This window comes from Myotis nattereri (genome assembly GCF_964212035.1).
Source record: "Myotis nattereri genome assembly, chromosome: 2".
NCBI lineage: Eukaryota > Metazoa > Chordata > Mammalia > Chiroptera > Vespertilionidae > Myotis > Myotis nattereri.
Genome location: NC_138076.1, coordinates 194,262,820 through 194,290,345, shown reverse-complemented (window position 1 = coordinate 194,290,345; position 27,526 = coordinate 194,262,820). Strand labels below are relative to the sequence as shown.

General features: G+C 50.9%; 1 protein-coding gene across 1 annotated transcript; it reads left to right on the top strand.

Annotated features, from left to right (window-relative positions):
- The first annotated feature begins 1,138 nt into the window (after nucleotides 1-1,138).
- On the top strand, nucleotides 1,139-26,361 carry CLSTN3 (calsyntenin 3). The gene is made up of 18 exons (XM_081083169.1): nucleotides 1,139-1,498; nucleotides 3,885-4,007; nucleotides 4,461-4,656; nucleotides 5,952-6,160; nucleotides 6,409-6,558; nucleotides 6,820-7,005; nucleotides 7,461-7,742; nucleotides 8,550-8,662; nucleotides 10,854-11,016; nucleotides 12,386-12,442; nucleotides 13,274-13,431; nucleotides 13,568-13,716; nucleotides 16,693-16,919; nucleotides 17,218-17,388; nucleotides 18,200-18,345; nucleotides 18,575-18,710; nucleotides 24,940-25,142; nucleotides 25,377-26,361. Exons 1-18 carry the CDS (start codon nucleotides 1,435-1,437, stop codon nucleotides 25,515-25,517), a joined length of 2,874 nt encoding a protein of 957 aa, XP_080939295.1. The 5' UTR covers nucleotides 1,139-1,434; the 3' UTR covers nucleotides 25,518-26,361.
- The last annotated feature ends 1,165 nt before the right edge of the window (nucleotides 26,362-27,526 follow it).

Below are 27,526 nucleotides of genomic sequence, written 5' to 3'. Positions count from 1 at the left end.
GGATCCTGAAAAGTATGAGGGGAGAAGGTAGGGGAAGGAGGAGGACAGCCAGCTGACCACGAGCCAAAGTGAAGCAAATCCTATCGCGCTGGCCCCCACAACTCCTCTAGACAGCTCCCCTAGCTGCATTCCAGGCTCTGTCCTGTAAGACCATTGGGAAGGAGGTGGAGAAACTGCCCTTCCTAAGCACAGAGGGGGCGGTGGGCAGCCTGATGAGGTGTTGAGTTCAGAGTCCAGAGCGGAAGTCAGTGAGGGAGGAGGTTGGTTGGCTATTCTGGAGAATTTTACAGGCTTTGGCCTGGGACCCAGGGGTTTCCTTCTCCCTGTGGAGTCATTGATGATACATTCCCCCCCCCCCTCTACCCCCCAGTCCCTCAGCCGGCCCAAGCTCACCAGTATTCCCATGGTGGAGGGAGGTGTGCCTCAATTATTTTGTGCCCCAGCCCCCCGCCCCCAACCTACCAACTTCTCTGGCTTCAGAATCAATGGGCTGATTTATTATGGTTTAAGGTGGGGAATTCGAGGAGAGGAAGGCAGGGAGGGTAGGCAGTGGGGAAAATTACACCTGGTGGTGGACTGCCTCGACAGGTGTGTGCGTGCGCGGCACAAAAACCTCACTTTTCCTTCAGTTCCAAAGCCCTTTCCACCGCCCTGCTGACCGCCCCGTGTTTTCCTGAGAGACCTGGGGCTGGGAACTGAAATCCTAGGATCTTTCGGGTTCAGGCTGTGGGTTTTACTTCACGGTTCCCAGGAGGCACGCAGCAGGGACTTGCTGATGGAATGGACTGTGTAAAGAGGTTAATGCAGAGTTGGGGGGGGGGGCGCCTCCCTCAGGTCTCCGTTGACGTCTTGGTTCCCCGCCCCCCCCCACCCCCCCCGAGCTTCTAGCTTCTAGCTTCTCCCGAGGTCCGTCTTATTTCCCACCCCCTCTACGGCTTTCCAGCTTCCTCTCCAGCCCCCGCAGTTCCCTGGCTCCCGCAAATTGCAATCCAGGGGGAAAAAGCCCTAAAAGCATTCTCCCGCCCCAGCTCCCGGTCCCATTGGTTCCCTCCCCCGCTGCAGCACCTGGCCCTCCCAGTCAACCGATTGGCCCATGGCCTCATCAATCTTCGTCTGGCTGTGCTTACGTCATCCTGCAGTAGAGGGGATGGGAATGAGAGAGAGCGAAAGAGCGAGGAAGCCGGGCTGGAGAGCATACGAGAAGCCACTGCAAGTCCCCCACCTCCGCCACCCAGGCTGGGGTCTGCCCAGGTCTGCTCTATGGACTAGTAGTGTGGGCGGCAGGCTCCTTCTGTCTCTGCCCTGCTGCCCTCTCTCTTCCCTCCGCTCCTTGGAGGTCCCCTGCATCCCTCCCCCAAGGAGCAGTAAGTGGGTTTGAGGCTCCCAGGGGAGAGCCATCGCTTGGCCCTGCCCTGCCCTTTACCACACCACACCATGACCCTCCTGCTGCTGCCCCTCTTGCTGGCCTCCCTCCTTCCCTCCAGCTCCTGTAACAAAGGTGAGTGAGGTGGGGGGTGGGGGCACTAAAAGAGGGGTTTCAGGCAGAACATTGGGGGGTAGGGGTGAGCAGGAGCCATGAGGCTCTCTGGCACATGACAGGTGTCAGTTCTTCCCACCATTCCCCTTCCCATCCATTTTCTCAGATGTACCCCTTCTCCTTTCCTTTGAAACATCCTCCCCCCACCACCACATCCTCCTGTCTGGTCCATCTTTATCCATAGGCTTCTTTGGTCCCGTTTGGTCCCTATTCCCATCTTGGGGTTTCTGTCTCCCTGTCTCCCAATTTCTCTCTGTCGGAGATATTTCAGGTCTCGGAAGGACTTGCCCTGAGGGTCATTATACATCTCCGGGTGGTTCTCCATTTTCACTGGGGTGTGCGTGCACTGGGGTGTGTGGCAGATCCATCTGGTCCATCTCCGTCCCATCCTGGGGAGAAACTGCTCCTTGCGGCTCAGCAATTCGGAGCACGTATGTTTTGGCGTGTTCCTCTGCATCTATACCCTTATGCCTGCATGCAGCTGGGTTGTGGGTTACCAGAGCTGCCCTCTCTGGCAGACAGCAGATAAATTCAGCTGGGTGAGGCCCACAGAGGGACCAAGAGGGAGGGAAGAAGGGAAGGGGTGGAGGAAGAGGGCTCAGGTAGGTGGAGAAAGGCAGGAAAGGGCAGAAGTGGGTGTGTGGGGGAGCTAAATGAGGGCTGAGAGGGAAAGCTGGGAAGGAGAAGGGAGATGAGACGTGGGAGGGGGATAAGAAGGGGTTGGAAAGGGTAAAAGTGGAGGCAAAAAAAGGGGGAGAGAGGAATGAAAGGGAAATTAGGAAGAACGGAGGAGAAGAGGGGGAGGGGAGAGTCAAGGAAGGAAAAGACAGGGAGCCTAGGAGTGAGTGAAAGGAGATGGACACAAGGAGAGAGCTGGTGGCCAAGAGGAGAGGAGCAGGGTCAGGGTGAGCTGTGAAGAGGGTGCCCAGTGCGGACCTTGCTGTGTGCCTCCCCTCCATCCTCAATCTCTGACCTCAGTCTGGTTTTTTAGCCTCCTGCCACTTCCTGTACTACCTTCTGAGCACCGTCCTGTGGCTTTCACCTCTGCCACTAGAGAGGGGGTGGTGGTAGTCATCAGCAAGAAAGGGGCAGACTTTCAGATACAAGAAGGCTTTTGGGGGTAGGGTTGGAGGAAAAAATGGATTTCTTGCTCACCATGACATTCTGGGGACGAGTTTCCTTTGGCGACATCCTTTGGATGATATCTTTCTCTGCCCATGTCCTGCTGATGGACCATCATAAATGTACCTGGGAGCCTGAGGGTTGACATGATAGGATTAGATAGAGCAGGCAGTGGAGGTTGGGGTTGGGAGGTGATGTAGGAAGGGAAGGGAAGATGCTGTCTTTCCCCATAGCCTCTTACCAGGCTAGTGGGAAATTGGTCCTGGCAGGAAGCACAGTTGAGCTAAGTCTGGTAGGAGATAGGGAGATTTGGAGGCTGATCCATCCGGAATGGGCTGGTGGTTGAAGGGAAGTAGGATAGAGTAGACAAGAATTGGGACTAAGTCATGAGACTGTATAAAAAGTGGGGTTCAGGGAGCATGGGGTTTGGTCACCTTGGTGGGGGAACACAGAAATGTGTTGGTTACGAGTGTGTTCTCTTGGCTGTGGGGGTGAGAAGCAGGGAGGAGATTTGTCCTGATTCTAGGCCAGCTTGATAATCCCTTAGGATGTTGGCTCTGCTGGGTCCAGTTATTTGGCATTGATTCCTCCGCTCTATCGCTGCCCTTCTCTGTCCCCCTCCCTCTGTCCTATATATTTTCTCTTCTCTCTTTCCCCCTCTTCCCTCTACTCTGGGAGAATGGCCTTAGGTTGGGGCTTGGCTGGGAGAAGTGCAGAGTGAAGGGATCAGGATTGAATGGGGTAGTGGAAGTGGTGATGGAGTGGATAAACAATCACGATCTCAGGAAACTTCTAGATCTACTTTTTCTAACATCAACTCTGCCCTTCATCTATCCCTTCCCTTTCCCAGGGCCTTCTGATGGCCCACCACTATTTCCTGAGTTCTCCAGTCTCCATTCTCCAGCACTTGAAATCCCTAAGGAAAATTCTCCACCCTCTGACCATGTTTCCCAGTGAAGTTAGAAGACCCATCCCTCTCTTCAGGGCAGACTGTTGCCATGGAAACGTTCTATCCTGCCATAGGAGAAGGCTGTGACCTCCCTCAGGCCTTCCGACTCCTTTAATAGCTGATTTCTTGTCCTCATTTTTTCCACCTGCAGGTGCTTCTGCAGGGTGTGGAAAGGGTAGTGATACTGGAATGTGAGTTTTTCTGAGTCAATGAGGGTTGTGTGGGAGTGGCGGGCGAGATCATAGGTTCTTCCTCTCCTCTCCCTTGGGGGGTCAGCCAACAAGCACAAGCCATGGATTGAGGCGGAATACCAGGGCATCGTCATGGAGAATGACAACACGGTCCTGCTGAACCCACCACTCTTCGCCTTGGACAAGGACGCCCCCCTGCGCTATGCAGGTAATTGGGATTGGTGGATTGCAAGGCGGGTAGGGCAGAGAAAAGTGGTTGGGAGGGTAGAAGGCAGGAGAGGAGAGGGGAGATCCTGGGAAGGAGAGCAATAAGGAAGTGGGAAAGAGGCCTTGGAAAGTGGAAGATGAAGTTGGCTCAAGGAGTAGAAAGGGCTGCATTGAAGCTGGTGGTTGGGTAAAGGCAACCAGAGAGGACATGGGCAGGATAGGGGTTAAATGAATCAAGATTTTGCCAGATCTCAGACCTGGTACCTCTGAGAGGTTGTTGATCAGGAAAGCTGGCGTTGGAGCTGTATGCTTGATAATTATTGCTTTCAGATGCACAACAAGGACTGGGTTTGGGAGGAGAGGTGAAGTGGGAACCCGAGGCAGGGAGGCTGAGGCTGGAAGGAGATGCTGGAGGTAGTGCAAGAGCCTCATCTTTTCCTACCCGCTCGGCCAGGTGAGATCTGTGGCTTCCGGCTCCATGGGTCTGGGGTGCCCTTCGAGGCGGTGATCCTGGACAAGGCAACAGGAGAAGGGCTGATTCGGGCCAAGGCGCCAGTGGACTGCGAGGCGCAGAAGGAGCACACTTTCACCATCCAGGCCTATGACTGCGGCGAGGGCCCCGATGGAGCCAACACCAAGAAGTCCCACAAGTGAGGAAGCCCTAGTCCCGTGCCCCCTGCTGCAGGGTCTCCTCCCTCCTTCCAAGCCCCTCTCCATCCTCCATCGGTGCAGTCATGGAATATTAGCTGCCCTTTCCCTCTCTGTTTATAGGGTTTAGGGACAGGAGACAGAATTATATGGTAGAACTTAGTGGGATCTACCCCTGGCTCTGCCTCTTATGGCCTTGGGCAACTTAGCCTTTCTGGATCTGCTTTTCTTATCTGTAAAATAGAAATAAGGATGTCACCTACTTCTTTAGGTTGCTGTGAAGATGAAAGGAGATGGTTTGTATAAAAAGCATGCACCACAGTGCCTGACAGATAGTAATGGGCTCAATACGTGGGGGTTACGATGACCAGGAGAGCAAGGAGGAAGCGAAGGAGCACACTCGGCACTGTAGATTCCTTCCTACTGTCCCGCCGGTCTGTGGTGCAGTGTGCGCCACACTCACACCGTTATCACACACACAGCACGCTGGGTGAGGGTGGGCAGGGGCTGGCTACAGCACGAAAGAGGCTGGGACCTGGGACTCCTTTGTTTCAAGCTAACTTCTCATGTGAGACTGGATGAAAATTGGCAGGCAGGATTCCTGTGTTGCTAAGAGGCCCTGGAGATCAACGGCTCTTTGTGACTCAGTTTCCCATTTGGAGACAGGAACTTTGCCTCTTGGGTACTGGGAGCCTGGATCTAGGCTAGGAGCAGGCCTCAGCGCAAAGGGTTAGCCTGAGCTTTGGTTGCCCTTCGGGGACCTGAGCAGGGAGGGCCGCAGCTGACATGCATACTGTTCACAAAAGGCAATACTCGTCTTCCGTGTACTGCTCATGACAGATGACGTGGCTTTTGTACAAATGCCACTACCTTTCCCACGGTTGGTTTTTAACTTGGCTTTTACTCTGTATCTTCCTTGATTATCTCATTGGATCCGATTGTTGTGAAGAAACGACCTGCTGGACACAAAATCCTCTTACCCCTCTTCTGGGCAGCCCCAACCTATAGCATTCTGTCCAGAAGCCATCAAAATCAGTGTTGGTGTCACCGGGGGCGGTTCTTACCCCTCACAGCAGATATCCTTTCCTTAGCACAGTTCCCTTGAGGGCTCTCTCCCTCTGGGTGCCTGGTGCCCTGGGCAGTGGCGATGGGCATCCCGACTGCCCCAGGCTAAGAGACAGACTGCCTCCCTCCTGCTCTGATTCCCTGTCTGGATTTCTGCTTGTGCCTCTCTTGAGTCTCCAGTATGAGGATGGCTGACTCGTTCTCTCCCCTCCTCCCACTCTGGCACATGCAGGGCAACCGTTCATGTGCGTGTCAATGATGTGAATGAGTTTGCCCCCGTGTTTGTGGAGCGGCTGTACCGAGCTGCAGTGACTGAGGGGAAGCTGTATGACCGCATCCTGCGGGTGGAAGCCATTGATGGTGACTGCTCCCCCCAGTACAGCCAGATCTGCTACTACGAGATCCTCACACCCAACACCCCCTTCCTCATTGACAATGATGGTGAGTCCAGCCCCCGCCCACCTTGTGCACCCACATCCCTTAGGACATCTCAGGGCTGAGCTGTCCACTTTGCCCTCCACACCCTCCTTTCCAGATGTGGAGCATTTTTTCCCGAGATACCCTCTTTTCAGCTTCCTGCTGCTTAGTTAGCTCCTGAGCCCCCTGCCCCCTGCCCCCTGCCCCCCTCGTCTCCCTAGGTTTTCTTTAGTGCTGCTGACCATCTCTATCCTCCCCCGCCCCCACCCCAGGGAACATTGAGAACACGGAGAAGCTGCAGTACAGCGGGGAGAAGCTCTACAAGTTTACGGTGACAGCTTATGACTGTGGGAAGAAGCGGGCGGCAGATGACGCCCAGGTGGAGATCCAGGTGAAGCCCACCTGTAAACCCAGCTGGCAAGGTGAGGAGCCCTGCTCTGTGACTCATCTTGTGAATCATTTTTTACCTTCGCCTCACTTTTTGTCGCTTCTGACAGTCATGGGAGCTAGGCGAGGAGTCAGGGGAGGGATAGTTAGGTTCAGGCTTGTAACTGTCCACCCTGGACAGCCATTTTTGTAGGAGGCTGAGACTGTCAGTGGAATGGCAAGAGCAGAATGGATAGACAGGAGGGGCTGCCTTCCTCTTCTGTCTCTCCACTGCCCTCCCCCTCTCCCCCATGCAGGCTGGAACAAAAGGATTGAATATGCACCAGGTGCCGGGAGCTTGGCTTTGTTCCCTGGCATCCGCCTGGAGACCTGTGATGAACCTCTCTGGAATATTCAGGCCACCATAGAGCTGCAGACCAGCCATGTGGCCAAAGGCTGTGACCGAGACAACTACTCCGAGCGGGCGTTGCGGAAACTCTGTGGTGGGTGTGCACCCCCAACCCCTAGTCCTGCCCCTTCCCACCCGGCCCTTACGTGACCCTCCTCTACCTCTTTAGTAAGAATCTGCATTATATCTTCCTTTGTCCATGCACAGGTGTATATATTCAGAGGGGTTGTGGCATGTAGTTAGCTCTTGTGATCCAAAGATCAAATAAATATGTTATTGGCAAAGATGCATAATTGTAGCACAAAGCGATCACCAGATGCATTGTGGGGAAAAATGGTAGGGAGAGATGAAGAGTTGGAGAATGAGTTAATTGGAGAGGTATTCCTAAAAGAGAGGCCAATTCCTCTCTTGTCTTTGAAAGGCCAGAAGAGGTGGTGAGATTAGCTGTAGGAGATTTTTTCTCATTAGTCACTCTTTCCCTGCCTGCTCCCCAGTTCCAAATCTGCTGCTGCTCAGCTCTGACATGTGTGCTTTCTGGGGCTCCTGCAGGTGCTGCCACTGGGGAGGTGGATCTGTTGCCCATGCCTGGCCCCAATGCCAACTGGACGGCAGGCCTCTCAGTGCACTACAGCCAGGACAGCAGTCTTATCTACTGGTTCAATGGCACCCAAGCTGTGCAGGTGCCCCTGGGTGGCACAGCTGGGCTGGGCTCGGGGCCCCAGGACAGCCTCAGTGACCACTTTACCCTGTCCTTCTGGATGAAGCATGGTGTAACTCCCAATAAGGGCAAGAAGGAAGAGGAAACCATCGTGTGTAACACTGTCCAGAATGGTGAGCCTTGCTCAGGGCACTGGCCGGAGAGTGGGAACACTAGCTTCTTGGCTGCCTCTATCACTGTCCAGTCTGTGACTGTGAATGGATCACTTCCTCTTGCTGCATCTGTAAGATGGCAGTGCTAGGTTTGATAGTCCCTGAAATTCTTTGATTGGCTCCCAACATGAGAGGTTGAGATCCTACTGCTCTCAGAGTGCAGTGGGACTGCTCACTGCCATTCTCACTTGGGGGTGCCCAGTCCTCCTGCATCCCACCATAGACTGCCCCCTGAATCTGCTCCCATTGAAACCCTTTCACTATGGTGGAAAGCCCTGGGTGGTGGTGTGCCCCATCCTTTCTCCTCTGCCTCTACCCATTTTCCTCTTATAAGGGCTAGTTGGCTCCATCACTAAGTACATCTCCCTCAACTGTGTGACACATCCTTCTGCGGGTCGGGTGTCAGGGGGCTCAGCTTCATATGCTCTTTCATTTCTGCCACTTCTCTGAGGTCAGATATCATGACTTGAAGAGGACTGTCACCAGTGATGTTTGTATTAACCAAAGGACCCATAATGATCTGGGTGGAACAGGCTGGCTGGTGTCCCCCCTCAGCCAATCAGAGTGCCCAAGAAGCTCTAGTTACCACCTGAACTGGGCGTAGGTGTGTGTGTGTGTGTGTGTTGGGGGGAGAAGACTAGTGAATGCAGGAGTGAGAGAGTGCATGAGAGGGCAAAGAGAACCCAGTGTCCTCTCCCTTCTGGTGCTTTGAACCTGTTCTTGCCCCAGGCCCTGTGTTTGACCCCCATCCCCATCCTCTGTCCTTAGAGGACGGCTTCTCTCACTACTCACTGACGGTCCATGGCTGCAGGATTTCCTTCCTCTACTGGCCTCTGCTGGAGAGTGCTCGCCCAGTCAAGTTCCTCTGGAAGCTGGAGCAGGTGAGGCCAGTGCCAGAAAGATGGGTGCATATAACTTGCTTTCAGGGGAGGAGGGGCCTAGGGCAGGGGTTTGAGTTTTTTGGGTCGCCCATGCCCCCTCTTTCTGTTCCTCACCATTATACCCCTAGGTTCTTTTGTTTTCTATTGCCAAGGCTTGTCTCCTGCAGAAAGCACTCCTGGGTTAAAAGGAAATAGGAAAGAAATGACTACTAACATCAAACCCAACCAACCATTTCCTCCCCCCCTTGTTTTATTTAATCTCTTTCTGATCTAGAACCATAATAGTACACATTTCTGACTCTCAAGCAGTTAGCATGTTGTAATTGAGAAAATAAGTAATTCTGAGGTACACAGATTGAGTTTGAGTCCCGCCCGGGGAACTTACTAGCTCTGAAAACTTGGTTAATATGTCTAGACTTCAGTTTATTTACCTATAAAATGGGGATAATAAGAATTCTATATTCAGGGTTGTTGTAGGACTAAATGACATGATAGACCTTTGCACTGCTATCCTTGCTTAACGACAGAATATGTTCTAAGAAATGTGTTGTTAGGCAATTTCGTCGTTGTGTGAACATCAGAGAGTGCACTTACAGAAACCTATTACACACCTAGCCTGTATGGGATAGCCGCTGCGCTTAGGCTGCAGGCCTGTACAGCATGTTACTGTGCAAAACCACACGAGGTTAAACCAAGCACGAGAGAAAATGGTGCAATCAAGACCCATGGTAAACGCGAGAAATCTTGAGGCTGCTGCTGGCATAACACTTTTTTACAGCAACATTTTTTTATAAGTAGAAAGACTACATTCTGAAATAGTGATTAAAAGTATAGTAAGTACATAAACCAGTAACATAGTTGTTTATGATCATTCTGAAGTATATGTACTGTTCATGGTTATATGAGTTATTCTATATATAACTGGCAGTGCAGTAGGCTTGTTCAGACCAGCTTCACCACAAACAAGTGAGCAATGTGCTGCACCTTGATGTTATGACAGCTATGATGTCACTAGGCGACAGGAATTTTTTTAGCTCCATTATAATCTTATGGGACCACCATTGTATATATAGTAGATTGTTGACCAAAATGTCATTATTCCACACATGACCATAGACTGGAAAGGACTCTATACATGTTATTTCTTATTGTTATTATCCATGATTATGAAGGATAAGTAAAAATGGACCAAAACCCCACAAAAGAAAACAGTAAAATCCTCTCTTGAGCCAACAGTTGCTCTCCAAGCTAACCACAAGGACTAGTGGGGACTAATGGGTTTCCATCTCCTATTTTTCTTGCAAGCCCTGGTGGAGTGGCTGGTTAAGCAAATGACTGAAAAAAGGCAGGAAGTGGAAGAGAGAGAATGGCAAATGAAGGGCCTGGAAAACCCACAAACTGGATAGTTGAGGGCTGTTTGCAAAAGCTTCTGCTTTTTGTGGTACTGTTGAAAAGAGATAGTCTGCCATTTGCTATTTCTTGACCTTCTGCCATGTTGCTAATATTGGTAACATTACTCCTATTTTTATTTTACTTTTATTTATTTAAAAAATACTTATTAAATATCAATTAAGTCCTTGTCAATCTGCTAGATTCTGGGGATACAATGGAGTATAAGATGGAACAAAATCTTTGCCTTCATTAAGGCTACATTTTAGTTGGAGATATATTTTTAGAAAGTAAGCAGACATATAAAAATGATAAATAGTGATAAATGCTCTGAAAGAGTAAGGTACTGAGGTAGGGAAAAGGGGAAGGCAAAGATTGGGGAACTTACCTTACATTGGGTGTTCAGGGAAGGTGACTGAGGAGAAAAGTAAGTAGCTGGTAGAAGAGGGTGTTCTGGGCAGAGAAGAAACAGATGTACAAGCCGTGAAGTAGGAAAGAGTTCAGCGTGTTCCAAGCATAAATTATTTTGGGAAAAATTAATTCATAAAATAGCACGTTACTCCTTTTAGAAATGTTTATAGTTTTAAAGATTTACCTGAAGAGTGGAATTTTAGGTATTAGGTTGGTTGCCTGAGAGATTTTGCACAAGGATGTTATTCCTTGAGCTGGATAGGCAATGAGTCCCTAATAAGTCCTGATGATAGAACTGCCCCTTGATTCTCAGGAGAAGGGGCAGTGCCTGGTGTTAGTTCCCTGAGGATGAAGTCACTGAGGGGTTCTTGCCCCTACCCTCCTCCCCCAGGTCTGCGATGACGAGTGGCACCACTATGCATTGAACCTTGAGTTCCCCACAGTCACACTCTATGCTGATGGCATCTCCTTTGACCCTGCTCTCATCCATGACAATGGTCTCATCCACCCACCCCGAAAGGAACCTGCTCTCATGATCGGGGCCTGCTGGACTGGTAAGTCGCTGAGTTGCTCCATGAAGACACTGAAGGTTGGAGCCTCTAGTGCAGGGATGGCGAACCTAAGACACGCGTGTCAGGGGTGACACGTGAACCCATTTTTTTGGTTGATTTTTCTTTGTTAAATGGTTTATATTTGATATATAAAATAAATATCAAAAATATAAGTCTTTGTTTTACTATGGTTGCAAATATCAAAAAATTTCTATATGTGACACGGCACCAGAGTTAAGTTAGGGTTTTTCAAAATGCTGACACGCCGAGCTCAAAAGGTTCGCCGTCACTGCTCTAGTGGCTTAGAATTGGTGAAGGAACAAGGACAGTTGGGCAAGGTGACTCAAAAAGATCTCCAGTGGCCACCACAGCCCCCTATATCTCCTACCTATTCAACTGGTCATCACCTCTGACTTGGAAAAATTTACTTTTCAGGCATCATGGGAATATTTCTGTCACTTCAGCCAGTTTCCACTCTGTCCCATCACAGTGACGATGATGTCCACAGCCCTTTACCCTGTTGGAGGGCAGTAATCCTTCAGAGTCATCAATCTTCCAACTTTAAGCTCTTCCTTTCATTTATTTTTTTCCTTCTGGGAGAGGGTGTGTGTCTGTCAGTCTTACCAGAATTTGTGTTTCCTCAGCAACATATTTGAGGGTTTGTCTATACTAGAGGCCTGGGGATTAAGACATAACAAAGAAGGGTTGGGGCCCTGGCCGGGTAGCTCAGTTGGTTAGAGTGTTGTCCCAATACACCAAGTTGCAGGTTTGATCCCCGGTAGCACATCCAAGAAACAACCAATCCTATATAATAAAAGGCTAATATACAAATCGACTGAACGGCCGAACGACGGAATGACCAGTTGCTGTGATGCGCACTGACCACCAGGGGGCAGACGCTCAGCACAGGAGCTGCCCCCTGGTGATCCGTGCGCTCCCACAGGGGGAGTGCTGCTCAGCCAGAAGCCAGCTCACAGCTGGCGAGTGCAGTGGCTGTGGCAGGAGCTTCTCCAGCCTCTGTGGCAGTGCTAAGGATGTCAGACTGACGGCTTAAGCCTGCTCCTTGTGGTGAGCAGGCCTAGGCCATCAGTTGGACATCCCTTGAGGGCTCCTGGACTGTGAGAGGGTGCAGACTGAGTTGAGGGAACCCCCCCTCCAGTGCACGATTTTCATGCACCAGGCCTTTAGTGAATACATAAATAAGTGGAACAACAAATTGCTCTCTTCCTGCCTCTCTCTCAAATCAATAAATAAAGAGGTTGCAAGTCCTATAAGGGCAGGCCAGAGCAGGGAAGACCTCTTCTTCCTCTTTCCTCTCTGTCAATCTGTCCTTACAACTTTGAGCTCACTGCCACTTTTTTTCCTCCTCCAGAGGAGAAGAACAAGGAGAAAGAAAAAGGTGGAGACAACAGTACGGATGCCACACAAGGTACTCTGTGTGTAAGAACAGGAGACCAGAGAGTTCTCACCTTAACTTTCTGTTCTGCACTCCCTTTTCCACACCAAATCCTGTTCAGCCTTGTTAGTTACTGCTTCCCATGCCACCAGGGGGCAGAGCCTCTGAGAACTACAGCAAGGTAGGGTTTCCTTGGTGAGTGGCCAGATGGAGTTTGGCTGGATTCTGGGTGTCCCATCCTGCCTACAGAAGGGAGTAAAGGGTTTCTCTCGCTGATACGCAGGAGGCAGAAGTCAGTCACAGGAGGATCTGGGCATCTGTGAAGCTCACACACATTCACCCTGGTCTCCTTGCATGCTTCTGAAGATGCCCTCTCTTGCAATCTCCTCCTTTTCTTCATTGTGTCTCCTCTCTCCTCCCTGAGTCTTGCTTTTCTTCCTCCCTTTTTCCCTGTCCTGGAAGCTTTTCTCATTTCTGTTGCTTCTATTTTTCACCCCTTTCTCCCCTTGTTTTATTCTGTGCTAGAAGCCCAATGCACAAAATTCGTGCAAGGGGCTTGGTCCTCGAAGCTGCAGCAGCTTGCCTTGGCCCTCGCAGCCCCGGCTTCGTCCAGAAGGACATCTGGTCTAATTAGCATATTAGTTTTTATTATTATAGATTCTCTCTCTGCCTTCTCCAATCTCCCACTTAGCCTCATTTCTCTCTCATCTCTCTTCTTTCCTTCTTTTAGTTCCCACCTTTCTCCTTTGCATTTTCTTTCTCAAGCCTTCTGCCCTTTCTCTCTTTTCCCTTTCTCTTAGTCCCTTTCCTTGTCTATTCCCCCTTTCTTCTCACCTCCCCTCTGCCCCTGTGTTCCTGCCCTAGGAGACCCCTTGCTGATCCACCACTACTTTCATGGCTACCTGGCTGGTTTCAGTGTGCGCTCAGGCCGCCTGGAGAGCCGCGAGGTCATCGAGTGCCTCTATGCATGTCGGGAGGGGCTGGACTATAGGGATTTCGAGAGCCTGGGCAAAGGCATGAAGGTATACCCCCTTCCTCCAGCCCTCTCCTTCCAGACATGTCCCCAGCTCCCCAACCTTGTCCCACCTCTCTACCTCGGCTCCCTTCCTCTCTTGCCTCCTGGGCCTGCTCTCAGCTGTGTCTGTGTCTGGGACCCAGGTCCACGTGAACCCCTCGCAGTCTCTGCTCACCCTGGAGGGGGATGATGTGGAGACCTTCAACCATGCCCTGCAGCATGTGGCTTACATGAACACTCTGCGCTTTGCCACGCCTGGCGTCAGGCCCCTGCGCCTCACCACTGCCGTCAAGTGAGTGTGGGGTGGGGTGGGAAAATCACCGAGTAGGGACAGACGGTCAGAACCCTTTGGCGGTCAGGGTAGCTCAGTTAATGGATGGGGAGAGGACATTTGACCTGCTTGGTTGACATAGCCTGGATTAGACTGATTTCCCAGCAACGGATGCATTACTCTTTCCACTGAGCCACACTTCCAGGACTTGGGGGTTTTAAACTTCTCGGTGGCTCTCTGCTGGCTCTCTGCTGATACGTAAAGTGGGACAGGGGTGGAACTGGATTAGGAGCTGGGAGGGCTGATATTAATTCTGACTCAATACTCATTACCTTGAAGATATCGGGCAAATAGCTCTAGGTGCTTTACCTATTTTAACCTTGACTCATCAAGCTCTTGCAAGGTCAAAGTGGATGATCTAAGCTCAATCTGACCTGCTGCCTGTTTTTGTAAATAAAGTTTTATTAGTACACAGCCATGTCCGCCCATTTGCATATTGTTTATAGCTGCTTTTCCACTGTGGTGGCAGGGTTGACTAGCTGGGACAGAGACTGTATGGCCAAAAAGCTGAAAATATTTACTGTCTGGCCCTTCACAGAAAAAGTTTGCTGACCTTTGCATTTTAAGTGAATTATTTTGAAATCGTTCAAAGAAAAATTATACATTACTTCAAGGTTTAAGTATATTTGGTGTTAAAAAATACAGATTAATTGAGAGGTAATGAAAGCATAATAGTTATGGACACAGATATTACTAGCTTTTTCACATCGAACAAATGCTATAAAGCAAGGATAACAATAGAATGTAACACATGGAATTGTTATAACTAAATGATATAATCCAGATCAAACGCCTGGCAGAGTGCCTACTCTGCAAAGGTTGGCTCTTATAAGGGAATTTTCACCCCTTATTAGGTTTATGGGGCAGTTTTTAGGATATACTGCCACCTAGTGGGTGGATTACACAATGTAGGAGTCAGGATTCTTGTGTAAGCATTCTCTTCCCTACGCTGCCTCAGTTTCTCCGTAAACTGTATGAAGATTACTACCACTGACTTGTCCCTAACTTGAGGGGAGTGGGGTTAGAGATGAGAGAGCTCTGAGCCTAGGCAGTGACTGGGTGTAATGATCAGGCCTCACAATTAGAGCAGTGGAAGGCAGGGGCAGGGGCTTTGGGTAATCTGGCTGTTGGTGGGTGGTGTGGTGACGATGTGGAGTTGAAGGTCATAGGTAAATGAAGTCATGTGGGCCCAGATCAGAGCTGAGGATGTGTCCCATCATGTTATAGTCAGAACCCTAGTTGCCAGAGGGCTGTCATCCAGTTAAGAAGGGCTTAATCCTCCTCAATCAGCCAAGGACCAAGTCAGAAGGGAGGGCTCTGTCTCAGCTCAGGGTGGAGCTCTGTAAGAGTAGTCCCACAGGGCGAGGAGTTGACATCCCCTTTGTTGATGGGCTTATCTGAATCCCTCCTACCTCTGTCGTGCTCAGGAAGAGGCTTATACAAGGGCTGGGAACTGACATTGATCTTTTCATACAGGAGAGGGACCCTGTTGTTTTCTTTCTGAGGTTAAGAAAAAAAAGAAAAGAAAAGAAAGAACAAACTCTCATTTCTCCATTTCTAGTGCTTCCATGTGGTTGGTTAGTGCTACCCTAATACTTGAGGTTGTGGGAGAAAACATAGAGGTTGTGTATTTGTGCGCATGTGTGAATGAGAAAACAGGGAGAGACAGATACCTACCAGCACTTCCTTTTCTCTGATGCGTACCCTTGCCCTAGTTCAGGTGGCTTCCCTTTTCCAGTGTTCAGTTCTTGGGCCTCTGTCCATTTAAAGCCAGGTTAATGCAACTATTCAGTTTTTATTATTTTTTGAATCTCTTTCTTGGAAAGCCCATCTACTTGTGGCATTAACCTCAGAACAAATGCTACCCCATCTTTTTCTCTAGCTTTGTCCTTTTTTCCATAGCTCTTGAATTTCTACCAGCTTGCTATAATCTCTTTCTAGAACAGTGGTTCTCAACCTTCCTAATGCCGCAACCCTTTAATACAGTTCCTCATGTTGTGGTGACCCCCAATTTCATGGTTACAAATTGAACATAATTAAAGCATAGTGATTAATCACAAAAACAATATGTAATTATATATGTGTTTTCCGATGGTCTTAGGTGACCCCTGTGAAAGGGTCGTTCGACCCCCAAAGGAGTCGCGACCCACAGGTTGAGAACCACTGATCTAGAAGTTCTTTCAGCACCTCAAAAAAATGAGCTAAAGCTGAAATAATGCTATGAGGAGTTTTATTTATGAATATAGGATGGGACTAGAGGGGATCCTGGGAGCATGTTTCTGAGCTGCTGTGCTGTTGGTTGGTTCAGCCTGGCTGAGTTTTCTAGGGAGAGTTTGTATCGGCACCAAGATCAGTGAGGCTCATGGGAAGATGGATGCAGGTCCCAGATAGTCAGATTAGTTCACCTACCAAAGTGTGCTACTCTGATATTAAAGGAGAGTCAATAGAAGACTCATCAAGAAGGCGAACACCTTTTGTGATAGGTCCCCACCTCCTTTTGTGGTAGAATATTTTGGGGCATATTTCTGCCAGATATTGCATTAAACACAAATAAAAACACCTCTTGGATAAAGAACTGTATGCGTACGTATGTATATTTTTGTAAGCTCAGCTTGTAAAATACAAGTTTGCTAGATGTTCCATAATTTTGGGGTAAGACATTGATGATGTGGTCATCCCCTTAGGTTAGGGTTGCCTGACCTTCTGTCCCTGATCTTTCCTGCAGTAGCATCTTCATGAGAGACAGTATCTCTCTCTTCAGCTCTACTACTGGGGGTGACGGTGGTGGTGGTGGTGCAGAGACACTAGCCCCCTTCCCTCCCCTCACCACATGGGCTGCTCTATGTAGAGGTGGAGGCCCAGAGGGATGAAAGAGAACAGAGATTATAAGAGAGGGGGTTTTGGGGTCATAGCTGCCTCTCCCCATTTCTCACATAGGTGCTTCAGTGAAGAGTCTTGCGTCTCCATCCCCGAAGTGGAGGGCTACGTGGTTGTCCTCCAGCCGGATGCCCCCCAGATCCTGCTGAGTGGCACTGCTCACTTTGCCCGCCCAGCTGTGGACTTCGAGGGATCTGAGGGGGTCGCTTTGTTCCCAGATCTTCAGATCACTTGCTCCATCTCTCACCAGGTGGAGGCCAAAAAGGATGAGAGTTGGCAGGGAACAGGTAAGGATGACCCCAGGGAGTGAGGTCATCCCGAGGAGGGTCCCTGTCTAGCACCGGAGTGAGGGAGAAAAATCTGGGGCTGGATGTGAGCAGCGACTTCATCCTGCATTTGCTTGACTAGAGCCACAGACCATTAGGAAGAAGAGCCAGTAGGGGGCTCACAGGTGGATGGAAATTGTTGGGTAACAGCGTTCTTGAAGATGATGCTGACTTCCAGGGAATGACCCTGGCAGGGGAGGAAGAGTGGCCATGAGGTGGGCCTCAACTCTGACCCAGATCCTGACTCTCTCCAACCCAGTGACAGACACACGTATGTCGGATGAGATTGTGCACAACCTGGACGGCTGTGAGATTTCTCTGGTGGGGGATGACCTAGACCCGGAGCGGGAAAGCCTGCTCTTGGACATGGCCTCCTTGCAGCAGCGTGGGCTGGAGCTCACCAATACGTCTGCCTACATCACCATTGCTGGTCAGTGGGGCCCGAGAGCCTGTCCTCTTTTTCTGTGTGTTCTCCTCCCCATGATCAAGTACTGGGAAATCCAGAGGGTCCCCTTCCAGGTCCAGGGATGTGGCCAAGTGACATTTCGCATCTTCCCAGCCTGGAAGATTGTTTGGCTGCTAGATTGCCCCTGGAGGAGATGTGCCAGGGGTTAGGCTCCAAATGCTCCTTTCTCCCTCTTCTCTCTTCAGCCTGGCTCACCTCCACCTCTCCTTTGGCCGAGCCTTCTCTGACCAGCTTCCTAATCCTCTGGCTGTTTGATACCAGCCATCCCGCCTGTCTTCCATCTCACTCATCTTGTGTAAACAGCATAGCTTTCTGTTAGGAGGTCATCTAACTAGTGGGAACGATTTAGAAATGTCCAAAGGAAGCCTGCTCTTCTCCAAAGGATCCTCCCTAAGGGAGGATGGGAGCTGATGGGCATCACCAGTTCCCTCCCATTTCCAGTCCCTTCCAGAGCCTCCCTGGTGATTTCCGTATCCCCCCTCTCTCTGCTTCTCTCCTGCTTGCCACCTCCCTAATGTGTTGCAGAGGGTCCTGGTTTCCTTCTCTCCATCCCTACTCAGAAGCCACAGAGCATTAGAGAGGAAACCAGAGCAGGAAATGCAGCCCATCCCAGTCAATTAGAGCCAGGTTGCGGGGCAGAAGGGAACATCGCTTCCTCTGAGAACTCCTGTTGAAGGGTGGCGTTAACCCACTCCAGGCTGGTGGGAGTCGGAGAGAGAGTCCGCCCTGGGCCTCTTCACCGGCTCCTGTGCTGAGCTACTTCCTCGTCCCCCAGGGGTGGAGAGCATCACTGTGTATGAAGAGATCCTGAGGCAGGCGCATTACAGGCTGCGGCACGGAGCTGCCCTCTATGCCAGGAAATTCCGGCTTTCCTGCTCAGAAATGAATGGTCGTTACTCCAGCAATGAATTCATCGTGGAGGTACCGATGGAGTCTCCTTCCTTCCACAGCTATTCCCCACTGGCGAGAAGCCAGGGTGGAGTGGACTGAACCGAAAGGTGGTGGGAATGGAAATGACAGCAGGGAGGACTCCTGGCCCCGGTGGTGGGTGGGGCGGCAGCAGCTGTGGGGCAGTGGTTAAGAGAGGGTTTTCGGGAGTTGGAGTTGGACCTGGGGAGAAGTGTGTGCACACCAAGCCCTCCCTCCCCAGGTCAACGTCCTACACAGCATGAATAGGGTTGCCCACCCGAGCCATGTGCTCAGCTCCCAGCAGTTTCTGCACCGTGGTCACCAGCCACCTCCTGAGATGGCTGGACACAGCTTGGCCAGCTCCCACCGAAACTCCAGTAAGTAAGGCTGTGTGGGGTGGCCAGGTGGCAGGGGACGGGGCTGGGCACAGGCATCCTCCCCCTCCACCCGCGGGGGGGGGGGGGGGGGCGGGGGGCGGGGCAGGACAGGGTGGAGCATTGGGTTCTGTTCCCTTGTGGTACCTGAAGGCTGTATTCCAGTTTCTTTATTCCCCTGGATCATCACCTTTCCCTTGGGAAGAATGTGAGCCGCGTGTCATTGCAGGGGCACTCATGCTGGGAATCATGAAGTCAGTGTGGGGTTTAGGCCAAGCCTTTGTTGTCCCTGCTACCCTCCCACAACAATATCAATAAGCCCCGGTCCTAGGGACCCTTGGGAGTGAAGTTACCAAGTATTACTAAACACCTATCATGTACTAGCACTGTCCTAAAGTACCCTTAGGAATCTAAAAAAATTACAGGATACTGTTCCTATCTCCAAGGGGAAAGTTGGCACCATTACACGTGTAATTATGTGCCATGTACAAAGTCATAAGACTATTTCTAAATCAAAATGGGCAAGTGTGTAAACATGCAGATGGAGTGCTGCCCTTCAAAGCAATCTCCTTCCCTGGCCCTGGTCCTTCACCAGTGACACAATTTTTAAATTCCCATGTAAGAGTTGCTTAATAGCAGAGAAACCAGAAACTGCAAGTGTAAAGAAGAAAGCTCAGCCACAATTCTATCACAGAGAGGAAACCATTTTATTTATTTATTTTTAAAATATATTTTATTGATTTTTTACAGAGAGGAAGGGAGAGGGATAGAGAGTTAGAAACATCGATGAGAGAGAAACATCGATCAGCTGCCTCCTGCACACCCTCTACTGGGAATGTGCCCACAAACAAGGTATATGCCCTTGACCGGAATCGAACCTGGGCCCCTTGAGTCCGCAGACCGACGCTCTATCCACTGAGCCAAACTGGTTAGGGTGAAACCATTTTAATATGGTATATTATGCGCCAGGTTTTTTTTTTCTATCCCCGTTTTTTTTCCTTTTTACAAAGTTCGGATCCTATTATTTTGCAACTTGAGATTTATACCAAATATTGTAAAATGAGTCTTCCCCCACATTATTAAAAACTGCAAAATTATTCTGATAGTGCTAAAAATGATTTTTTAAATCCCTTTTTTGATTGCTTTCAAAGCCAATTAATGAAGTTACACTTATTTTATTTTATGTTTTTGGACACACCATGCTTTTGGCCCAGTTCCGTATTACCCAACTTCAGCATCCAGTTTTGTCAGAGTTGGCGCCGGATGTCATATTGCTTTTTTAAACATTAAACCTACTCTTGAAGGGCACAGATTTGTCACTTTTGAAAAAAAGTCAAAAGGTGTATCACAGGCTCTGAAGGCAATTCCTTAAGGAGTTCCAAGAATGCTTTGTGGGAAGAAATCCTTGGTCAGTGAACACTACCCTGAAAGTACAGCACTCCCTTCAATACATTTAGTAATAAGAGCAGCAAGCGCATCCCGTGTGCCAGGCACTATGTCTGCGGGCTTTTACACATATTAACTCATTTAGTCATTACAAACAGCAAATGAAATAGGTACTAGAATTATCCCTTTAAAGGCAGGGAAATGGAAGCCCAGAGAGGTTAAATACTTTACTAAGATCACACCGCTAGAAAGTGATAGAGCCAGGATTAAAATCCAGCAGCAATTCCAGAGCCTGTGCACTTCATACTCTCTCCATTTATATTTGATGCTTAAAAACACACATACTGCCGAAACCGGTTTGGCTCAGTGGATACAGCGTCGGCCTGCGGACTGAAGGGTCCCAGGTTCGATTCCGGTCAAGGGCATGTACCTGGGTTGCGCACATATCCCCAGTGGGAGATGTGCAGGAGGCAGCTGATCGATGTTTCTCTCTCGTTGATGTTTCTAACTCTCTATCTCTTTCCCTTCCTCTCTGTAAAAAATTAATAAAATATATTTAAAAAAAAAACACACATACTGTTATTAGCCTCAATACTTTGTAGGGCTTCCCTCTTACTCAGTCTGGCTTCCTCTCCTTGGGCAGTGGCCGCTGCTACACTATCCTTGGTGTATTGTTACCCTTGGTACTGGCTCCCTTCTTTCTTCTGCAGAAGCCTTTTTAAGTGTTTTACTCTGACAGTATGGCAGAGCAGGTGGGAATAGGGACGAGGAGGGAGTAAAAGGCATAACCAAGTTGCAGAGGTTCCAAGAAGCTTCACTCCATTTAAAAAAAAATATTTTTATTGATTTCAGAGAGGATGGGAGAGGGAGAGAGAGAGAGAAACATTAATGATGAGAGGGAATCATTGATCAGCTGCTTCCTGCAAGTCCCACACGGGGGACGGAGCCCACCACCCGGGCATGTGCCCTGACTGGGAATCGAACCATGACTTCTTGGTTCACTGTTCAACACTCAGCCACTGAGCCATGCTGGCCAAGCTTCACTCAGTGTTTAGTTGGTAGGGACATGTGAGCGAACTAAACCTGTTTGTGTTCAATAGACCCTCAGGGCCAACTTCTTTCTTCTTCTCATGATTCCCTAGCTCTTTCTCCAGTTCTTTCCCTCGGAACTGGCCCACTCAACCCTGTCTGGGTTGGATACTGGGTCCTGCTACACAGATGAAGCTCAATCTAAATCCTTGTTGGCATTGTTGCTGGGCCTGTCGAGATTTTTCAGTCTTAGTTTTCTGTGGCATGAGGTCCCAGGGGTGGTCCCTCTCTAACTACCCCAGAGCTTCCTACCCTCACCCTCATCCTCCCCAGCTGGCGGTGCTCCAGGCGTGTGTGTAAGTATTGTCCTCATTTCACCTCCCCATCCACTGTTCTGAGCTGATGTGCAGGCCAACCAAGCCCGCTCTGAGATCCTGAGAGCGGCAGCCTGCTTTTGCTCTCCCCTTTATTTTGGGTTGAGTATTGTGCAGAGTCCATAGTTCACCTGGGGTCCTTGGTGATGACATCTCCTGAGTTTACCAGGAGATCCGTTTCATAAAACCCTCCTCAAGGCAGTCCATCTCCTCCCCCACCCAATCCCAAGAGTGGTATTATAGGATTATGGCTTTGCAATGTCAAATTCCTCTAGGCAAGCAGAAGCAGCGAGAGATACCATTTCCTCCGAAGGGACAAGAGGTGGATTTCCCTGAAGGTCCTAAGTGCATCAGAGAACAGAGGATCAGTGAGAAGGGGGGCAGTCAGGGAATGTTTTCTGGTGCGCATAGAGTTTGAACTTTGACCTTGAAGGAATTTTTGTGTGGTTATGAGAGAGAATGAGAATTTGAAAATGGTGGGTGGGTGGGTGGTTTAGGGCAATTATGGTTAAGGAGAATAAGGTTGTCTGAGAAAGGTGAGACAAAATGATGAAGATTGTATTTATGTAGTCATCCAAAAGTTTGATGCCCCTCAGTCTCACTTGGGGAGCTGTAAAAACGTTTGGTGCCCAGGTTACACTCCATACCAGTTAAATCAGAATGTCTGGCAGTGGGAGCCAGGCATCAGGGTTTTCAAAGGTTCTTAAGTGACTCCAATGTGCGGCAAGGTTTGGGGACCATTTCCCTGCTTTGTTTCCTACAAGGCTTTTCAGAAAGACCTACAATGTAATAGGATAAAGGTAGAAAATGAATTAGGAAGTGCGGCGGAAAGGACTAAGATGAATAAGATAAAACCAGTTCATAAAATACTCAGAGACTGTGCAGTTGCGAGAGTGGGTCAAATTTTGACTCTGAGCTTCCTTGTCGCTAAAGCCAAGGGGAACCTGAGAAGTTATGAAGGTCATAGGATAGGAGCCAAGCAGAATTTCAGGAGAAGCCCTGGGACCAAGGGCAGAAAGGTTTCTCCCGATGGTCTTCACAAAGAGGGCACCACGCAGAGCTGTGGACAGGGCTCTCCACAGTGTCCTCACCATCAGCTGAAGCCAAGAGTTCACATGGGCCATTTGCTAAAACACCCTTTCATGTTGACTATGGAGGTCATTCAAGGCCAGAAGTAACAGCTCAGATCTAATGCCGCAAGAAAGGTTGCTTCGTTGTTAAACTCTTGATTTTTATCTGTAGCTAATTTAAAAATCCTCCCATCTCCCTGGCCTCCTGGCTCATTTTAAACTAATGAACCATGCTCATTGGCCTATAGATAGAGTGTTGGCATTTTGTCTTTCCTGCATCATTTCTTAGTCCTGGCAATCAACTTGTTATTTCCTTTGCCAGGCCAGGGTCTCAGAGGACCAAATGCATCTGATTAAGGCACAAACCAGAAGGTTTGGCTTGTCATCATTGTGCCCAGAGCAAGTATGCCTGCTGTGTCCTCCACTCCTTCTAGAGCCTGGGCTTAGCGACAGGGGCATTCTGCTGGTGGCCCCCCCCCACCCCCCCCCCCCATCGTGCTCATTGACGTGGAGACTTGGGAGGGACTGTTTCCTGCAGATGGGCAGACAGGTCTCTGTCTCCCTCTCCCCGCTCCCCCATGCCCAGGCAGTTAAGAAATGCTGATCCAGCCGGGCCCATCTCTGCCCTGGAGCCAGTGTCCAGGAAGGCTGCCTGCCCTGCTAGGCAGAGTCAGCTCTAGCTGGAGAGTGGCCCCAAGTGGGCTATGGGTCGGGACGGGGACCAACTCGGCAGAGAGCCATCAGGGTGGCCTCAGGGAGGTGTGAGGCTAGTGTGCCTGCTCAGGCAGGGCATTCTCCACACACCTGGTTGGCCCTGGAGCGCGTGGTAGTGTGTGTGGTGGCAGCATGAGTGTGCTGGCTGCCGCAAGCAGGGACTGCAGCAGGGTGTGTGGGGCTTTTGTGCTGTGTGCTTCTCTGTGCTCTGCTCTGTCTCTTGACATGTGAGTCTTACAGGCTGAGGGTAAATTCAGGACCAGGAGGTATATCTGTTACCGGAACATAACGTGTGTGTGTGTGTGTGTGTGTGTGTGTCCCATGCATTTAATAGTTCCTCAGCAACGGGACTGCTCAGAGCCTGGGCCTCATGGAGCCTCTGTGGTCGGGTGAGCTGCTGTGAGCAAAGACAGTGGGCAGGATGTGCACCATGTGGGGTGTAGTGACCCAGCTGCCTGTGAGGGCCCTGGGCCTGGGTGTGTATGTGTGGGGTCTCTGCCTCCAACTGCTACCCCTGGGGCTGTGGGCTCTCCTGTTTTGCCTCCTCCTGTTTCTCCGAGGACTGTTTGTGTGTGCGCGGGGGGTGGGCAGGGCTGTGCTCACAGTTGTTCGCTCTGTGGCCCTTGCAGTCTACGTCTGTGCTGTTTACATCCTCTTTCAGGGGGTTGCCTGGTGTGCCCAGCTGGCAGGGAGCTGGGTGACGCTGCACCTATGGCTCTTCGCTGCCTTTCTGGAGACCCTCAGACGTATCCCGTTCACCCTGCTGTGTGAGCAGGCCGCCAGGTGGCTGGTGCAGGCAGCTGTGTGGGCCAGCAGAGGCCTGGCTTGGGTGCAGGGTGTGGCGACATTCTTCCGGCTATGTGCCCACCCGGTCTTCCTGGGCATGTACCTGTGCATGCACATCTGCTTTTCCGCCATCAGCTCTAGGGTCCACGTGAGAGTCCACGTGCCCTTCAATGTCTCACTGCCCTTCAAGGTCCATGCCCCCCTGAGCCTGGGCCTCAAAGTGGGGCTGCAGGACCAGAGGCATGGCAGGGCCAAAGAGAGGAGGGGTGTACCTCAGAGGGAGGTTAGGGAGGAGCAGAGGCCCCGGAGGCCCAGGAGCCCTAAGCCCATAAGGAGAAGGGAGGCGGCTTCCAGCAGGAGTGAGTCCAATCCAGGTAGGTAAGTGAAGGGGCTGCTGCTTGCCCCTTACACCTGTCCCAGCCTTGGTCATTCTCTCCTCCCACCATTAAGCCCATGTGGCTGCCTCTCTCCTTCTCCCACTGAGCAGCTCATTCCTAGGCCAAGTGGTCCCGAGAGCACAACCTGGGCAGGCTCCAGACCTTGTCCTCTTCCCGCTGACAATAGGGCTGCTCCTGACAGCACTGCGCTGGGAGCCCCTCCCCACCTTGCCCTGCCTCCACTTTTACACACCTCCTTCCCTCTGTCTCTCTAGCAGCAGCCACTCTGCCGACAGCTTTTCTCTTGGTCTCTGGTCCTTCCCAGCTCTACTTTTCTTCTAGCTTCTCCAGGGTAGCCTCCTCTTCAGAGTCATCACGGATCTTCTCTTCTCTTACTCAGAGATACCCTCTGCCTAGGCCCCCCTCTCTGCTCCCTGTGCTGAGTCCCCTCAGGTGGGCCTGGCCACGGTCTGCTCACCGCACGCTCTCCCCACAGTGGTCCCCAGTGCAGCGACCCTCATCATTGTGGTGTGTGTGGGCTTCCTGGTGCTCATGGTCATCCTGGGCCTGGTGAGAATCCACTCCCTTCACCGCCGTGTCTCGGGGGCCGGTGGGCCCCCAGGGGCCTCCAGTGACCCCAAGGACCCTGACCTCTTCTGGGATGACTCTGCGCTCACCATTATCGTGAACCCCATGGAGGTGAGTGGCTCTGGGGAGTGGGAGGTCTGAAGGGTCATACACAGCGAAGACCTCTAAGGAATGGCCGGGCCCTGGGGAAAAAGCTCTGGGAAGAGCCTCTGAGTAGAAAGGAGAAAGGTTTGCATGGGGAAGGAGGTGGGAGAGGGGTGGGGTGAGGAGACGGAGGGAGGCTGAGAGGCTCTGGGGTGTGTCAGGCCACTGAGTCCCTCTCTTCTCCACTTCTGCCTTCTCCAGTCCTACCAGAATCGGCAAGCCTGTGTGGCAGGGGCTGCCGGTGGCCAGCAGGAGGACGAGGACAGCAGTGACTCAGAGGCAGCTGACTCGCCCAGCAGCGATGAGAGACGCATCATTGAGACCCCCCCACACCGCTACTAAGGCCTACACTCCTCCCCGAAGAGAGAGAGAGAGAGAGAGAGAGAGAGAGAGAGAGAGAGAGAGAGAATTCTGCCCTGGTGAGACAGAGATACTCTCAGAAAAGAAAGAAGGACATTCTGAGAGAAGAGAGACCAAAAGGGAGAGAGCTTGAGGCATCCTTTAATCTCAGAATCCCACTGGAGTCTGCCCTCCCCATCCCCCCACCCACCTTGCTCCCATGCCTCTGGGCTCCCCCGCTATCCCGAGTGGAAGACTCTGGCTGCCTTTTTTGCCCCTCAGAGCAGCCTTCCCCTCGCTCACCCATGCCTCTGTCTCTCCCCCCACTAGCCATGCTCTGTATTGGGGGGGTTGTCAGTAGCAATGGCAGGGGCCAGCGGTGGGATTGAAGGAACCCTCTACTCCACTTCCCTACTCTCCTGTCCATGAGGCCTTCCTATCCCCAGTTCCCACCCTGGGGCCTTCCTGCTTCTCTTATGATCCCCCACCTCTGTCTGTTTCACTCTGGGGACCCCTGCTTCTTCACTGCGCCCACTTTCCTTCCTTTGTTGCCCTCTTTCCTCTCCTGTCCTTGCCTGAAGTCCTACAGCCCCTTCCCCTTCCTACATGACCCGGTCATGGCTAGGTTGTGGGGGTGGGAGCGGGAGTAGGGGCCCCGATGTATTATATATAATGTATATTTTTTCATGTTGTGAGCACAGCCCCTGTGTTCCATGTGCAGCTCACAGCCTTGTGTGTGTGTGTGTGGCATTGTCATGTCCTGGGGTGGTGGTAGGGGAATGGGTGTGGTGAGGGAGGGGACACACCTGAGGGTTTTCAAATAAAACAACCAGAAAAAAGCGCCGTGAGCTGCCTCCTGCCTATCTGATCCCATGTGGACACTGTAGGAGGCGGGCCTGTGGGTCTCAGGGCCCTTTGGGGTCTATGAACAGGGCTGAGGTGAGGTGAGCAGGACTGGTTGTCTTGGGTGCCATCACCAGGATGCCAGGCCACAGGGAAGTAAGGCAAGGTCAGATGGCTCCCAACGCCTTCCCTCAGCACTCCCTGGAAAAATATAGATGATTCAGGGAATGCTGCAGATGCCTGGACATTGTGGGTTCACTGTCAGTCCCTCCCCATCTCTTGGAACATCCCATCTGGAACACATGGGCTCCTAGTCCAGGAGTCCAGGAGGTAAGGGCAGGAAGCCCTGCCATTTGTAGCAAGAGAGGATGGGCTCTGAGACATGTCCCGTAGGTGGTAAGAAGGAGTAATGAGATGGACATGTTTCAGAAGAGGGACCTGTAATGGAGCATCCTTCCTGGGCTGTCTCTTCCCCAGGAAACACCAGGGGTCCAAGTCTTAGTTCCTTTCTGTGGGATGAGGGGATTTGAGGATCAGTAATGTTCTCTGGAATTCTTAACAGGTGGGATGGAGGTGGAGATCACTGGCCCATCCCATGTCCCTCCCAGTGCCCAGTCTTCTGCTGGGTGCCCGCTCCTTACCCATCGATCCAACTACCAGCTGTAGATGGACGCTTCCACATATATTTCTCCCACCCAAACCTCTTTCCTGGCCCCTATTTACAACTACCTATTGGTATGTCTACTCAGGCATCTTGTGCCTCAGACTCAACCTTAACCCAAATTCTGCTCTGTTGTTGCTTACCTTTCCCTATCGCCTTTTGCCCAGTTACCTAAGCTAGAAACCTGGGAGCCAGTCTAGACTTCTCCCTCTCCCTTCACCTCATGTCCAAGTGGTGATGACACCTGTCATTTTTACCCCTTAAAATCTCTCAACATGTCTTTTCCTTTCTCTTTCCTCTACTGCTGTTACTGTGTTGCTTCAATATAAGCCTGGTTTCCTTGCCTCTGGGGTCTTACTGCACTCCAGCCTGACTCTGGGTCTGAGTGACCTTTCCAAAGTGCAATTCTGGTTATGCCACTCTCCTCTTAGAACCTTCCCGTCCTTCCCATCACTGCCAGTCAAGTTCTGATGCCTTGGGGGTGGCACTTAACCCAGGGGGGGTCAGA

Coding starts and splice junctions, on each gene's coding strand:
- CLSTN3 (XM_081083169.1), top strand. CDS start 1,435: ATGACCCTCCTGCTGCTGCCCCTCTTGCTGGCCTCCCTCCTTCCCTCC. Junction 4,657..5,951: donor AACACCAAGAAGTCCCACAA/GTGAGGAAGCCC, acceptor TGGCACATGCAG/GGCAACCGTTCATGTGCGTG. Junction 16,920..17,217: donor TGAGAGTTGGCAGGGAACAG/GTAAGGATGACC, acceptor TCTCCAACCCAG/TGACAGACACACGTATGTCG.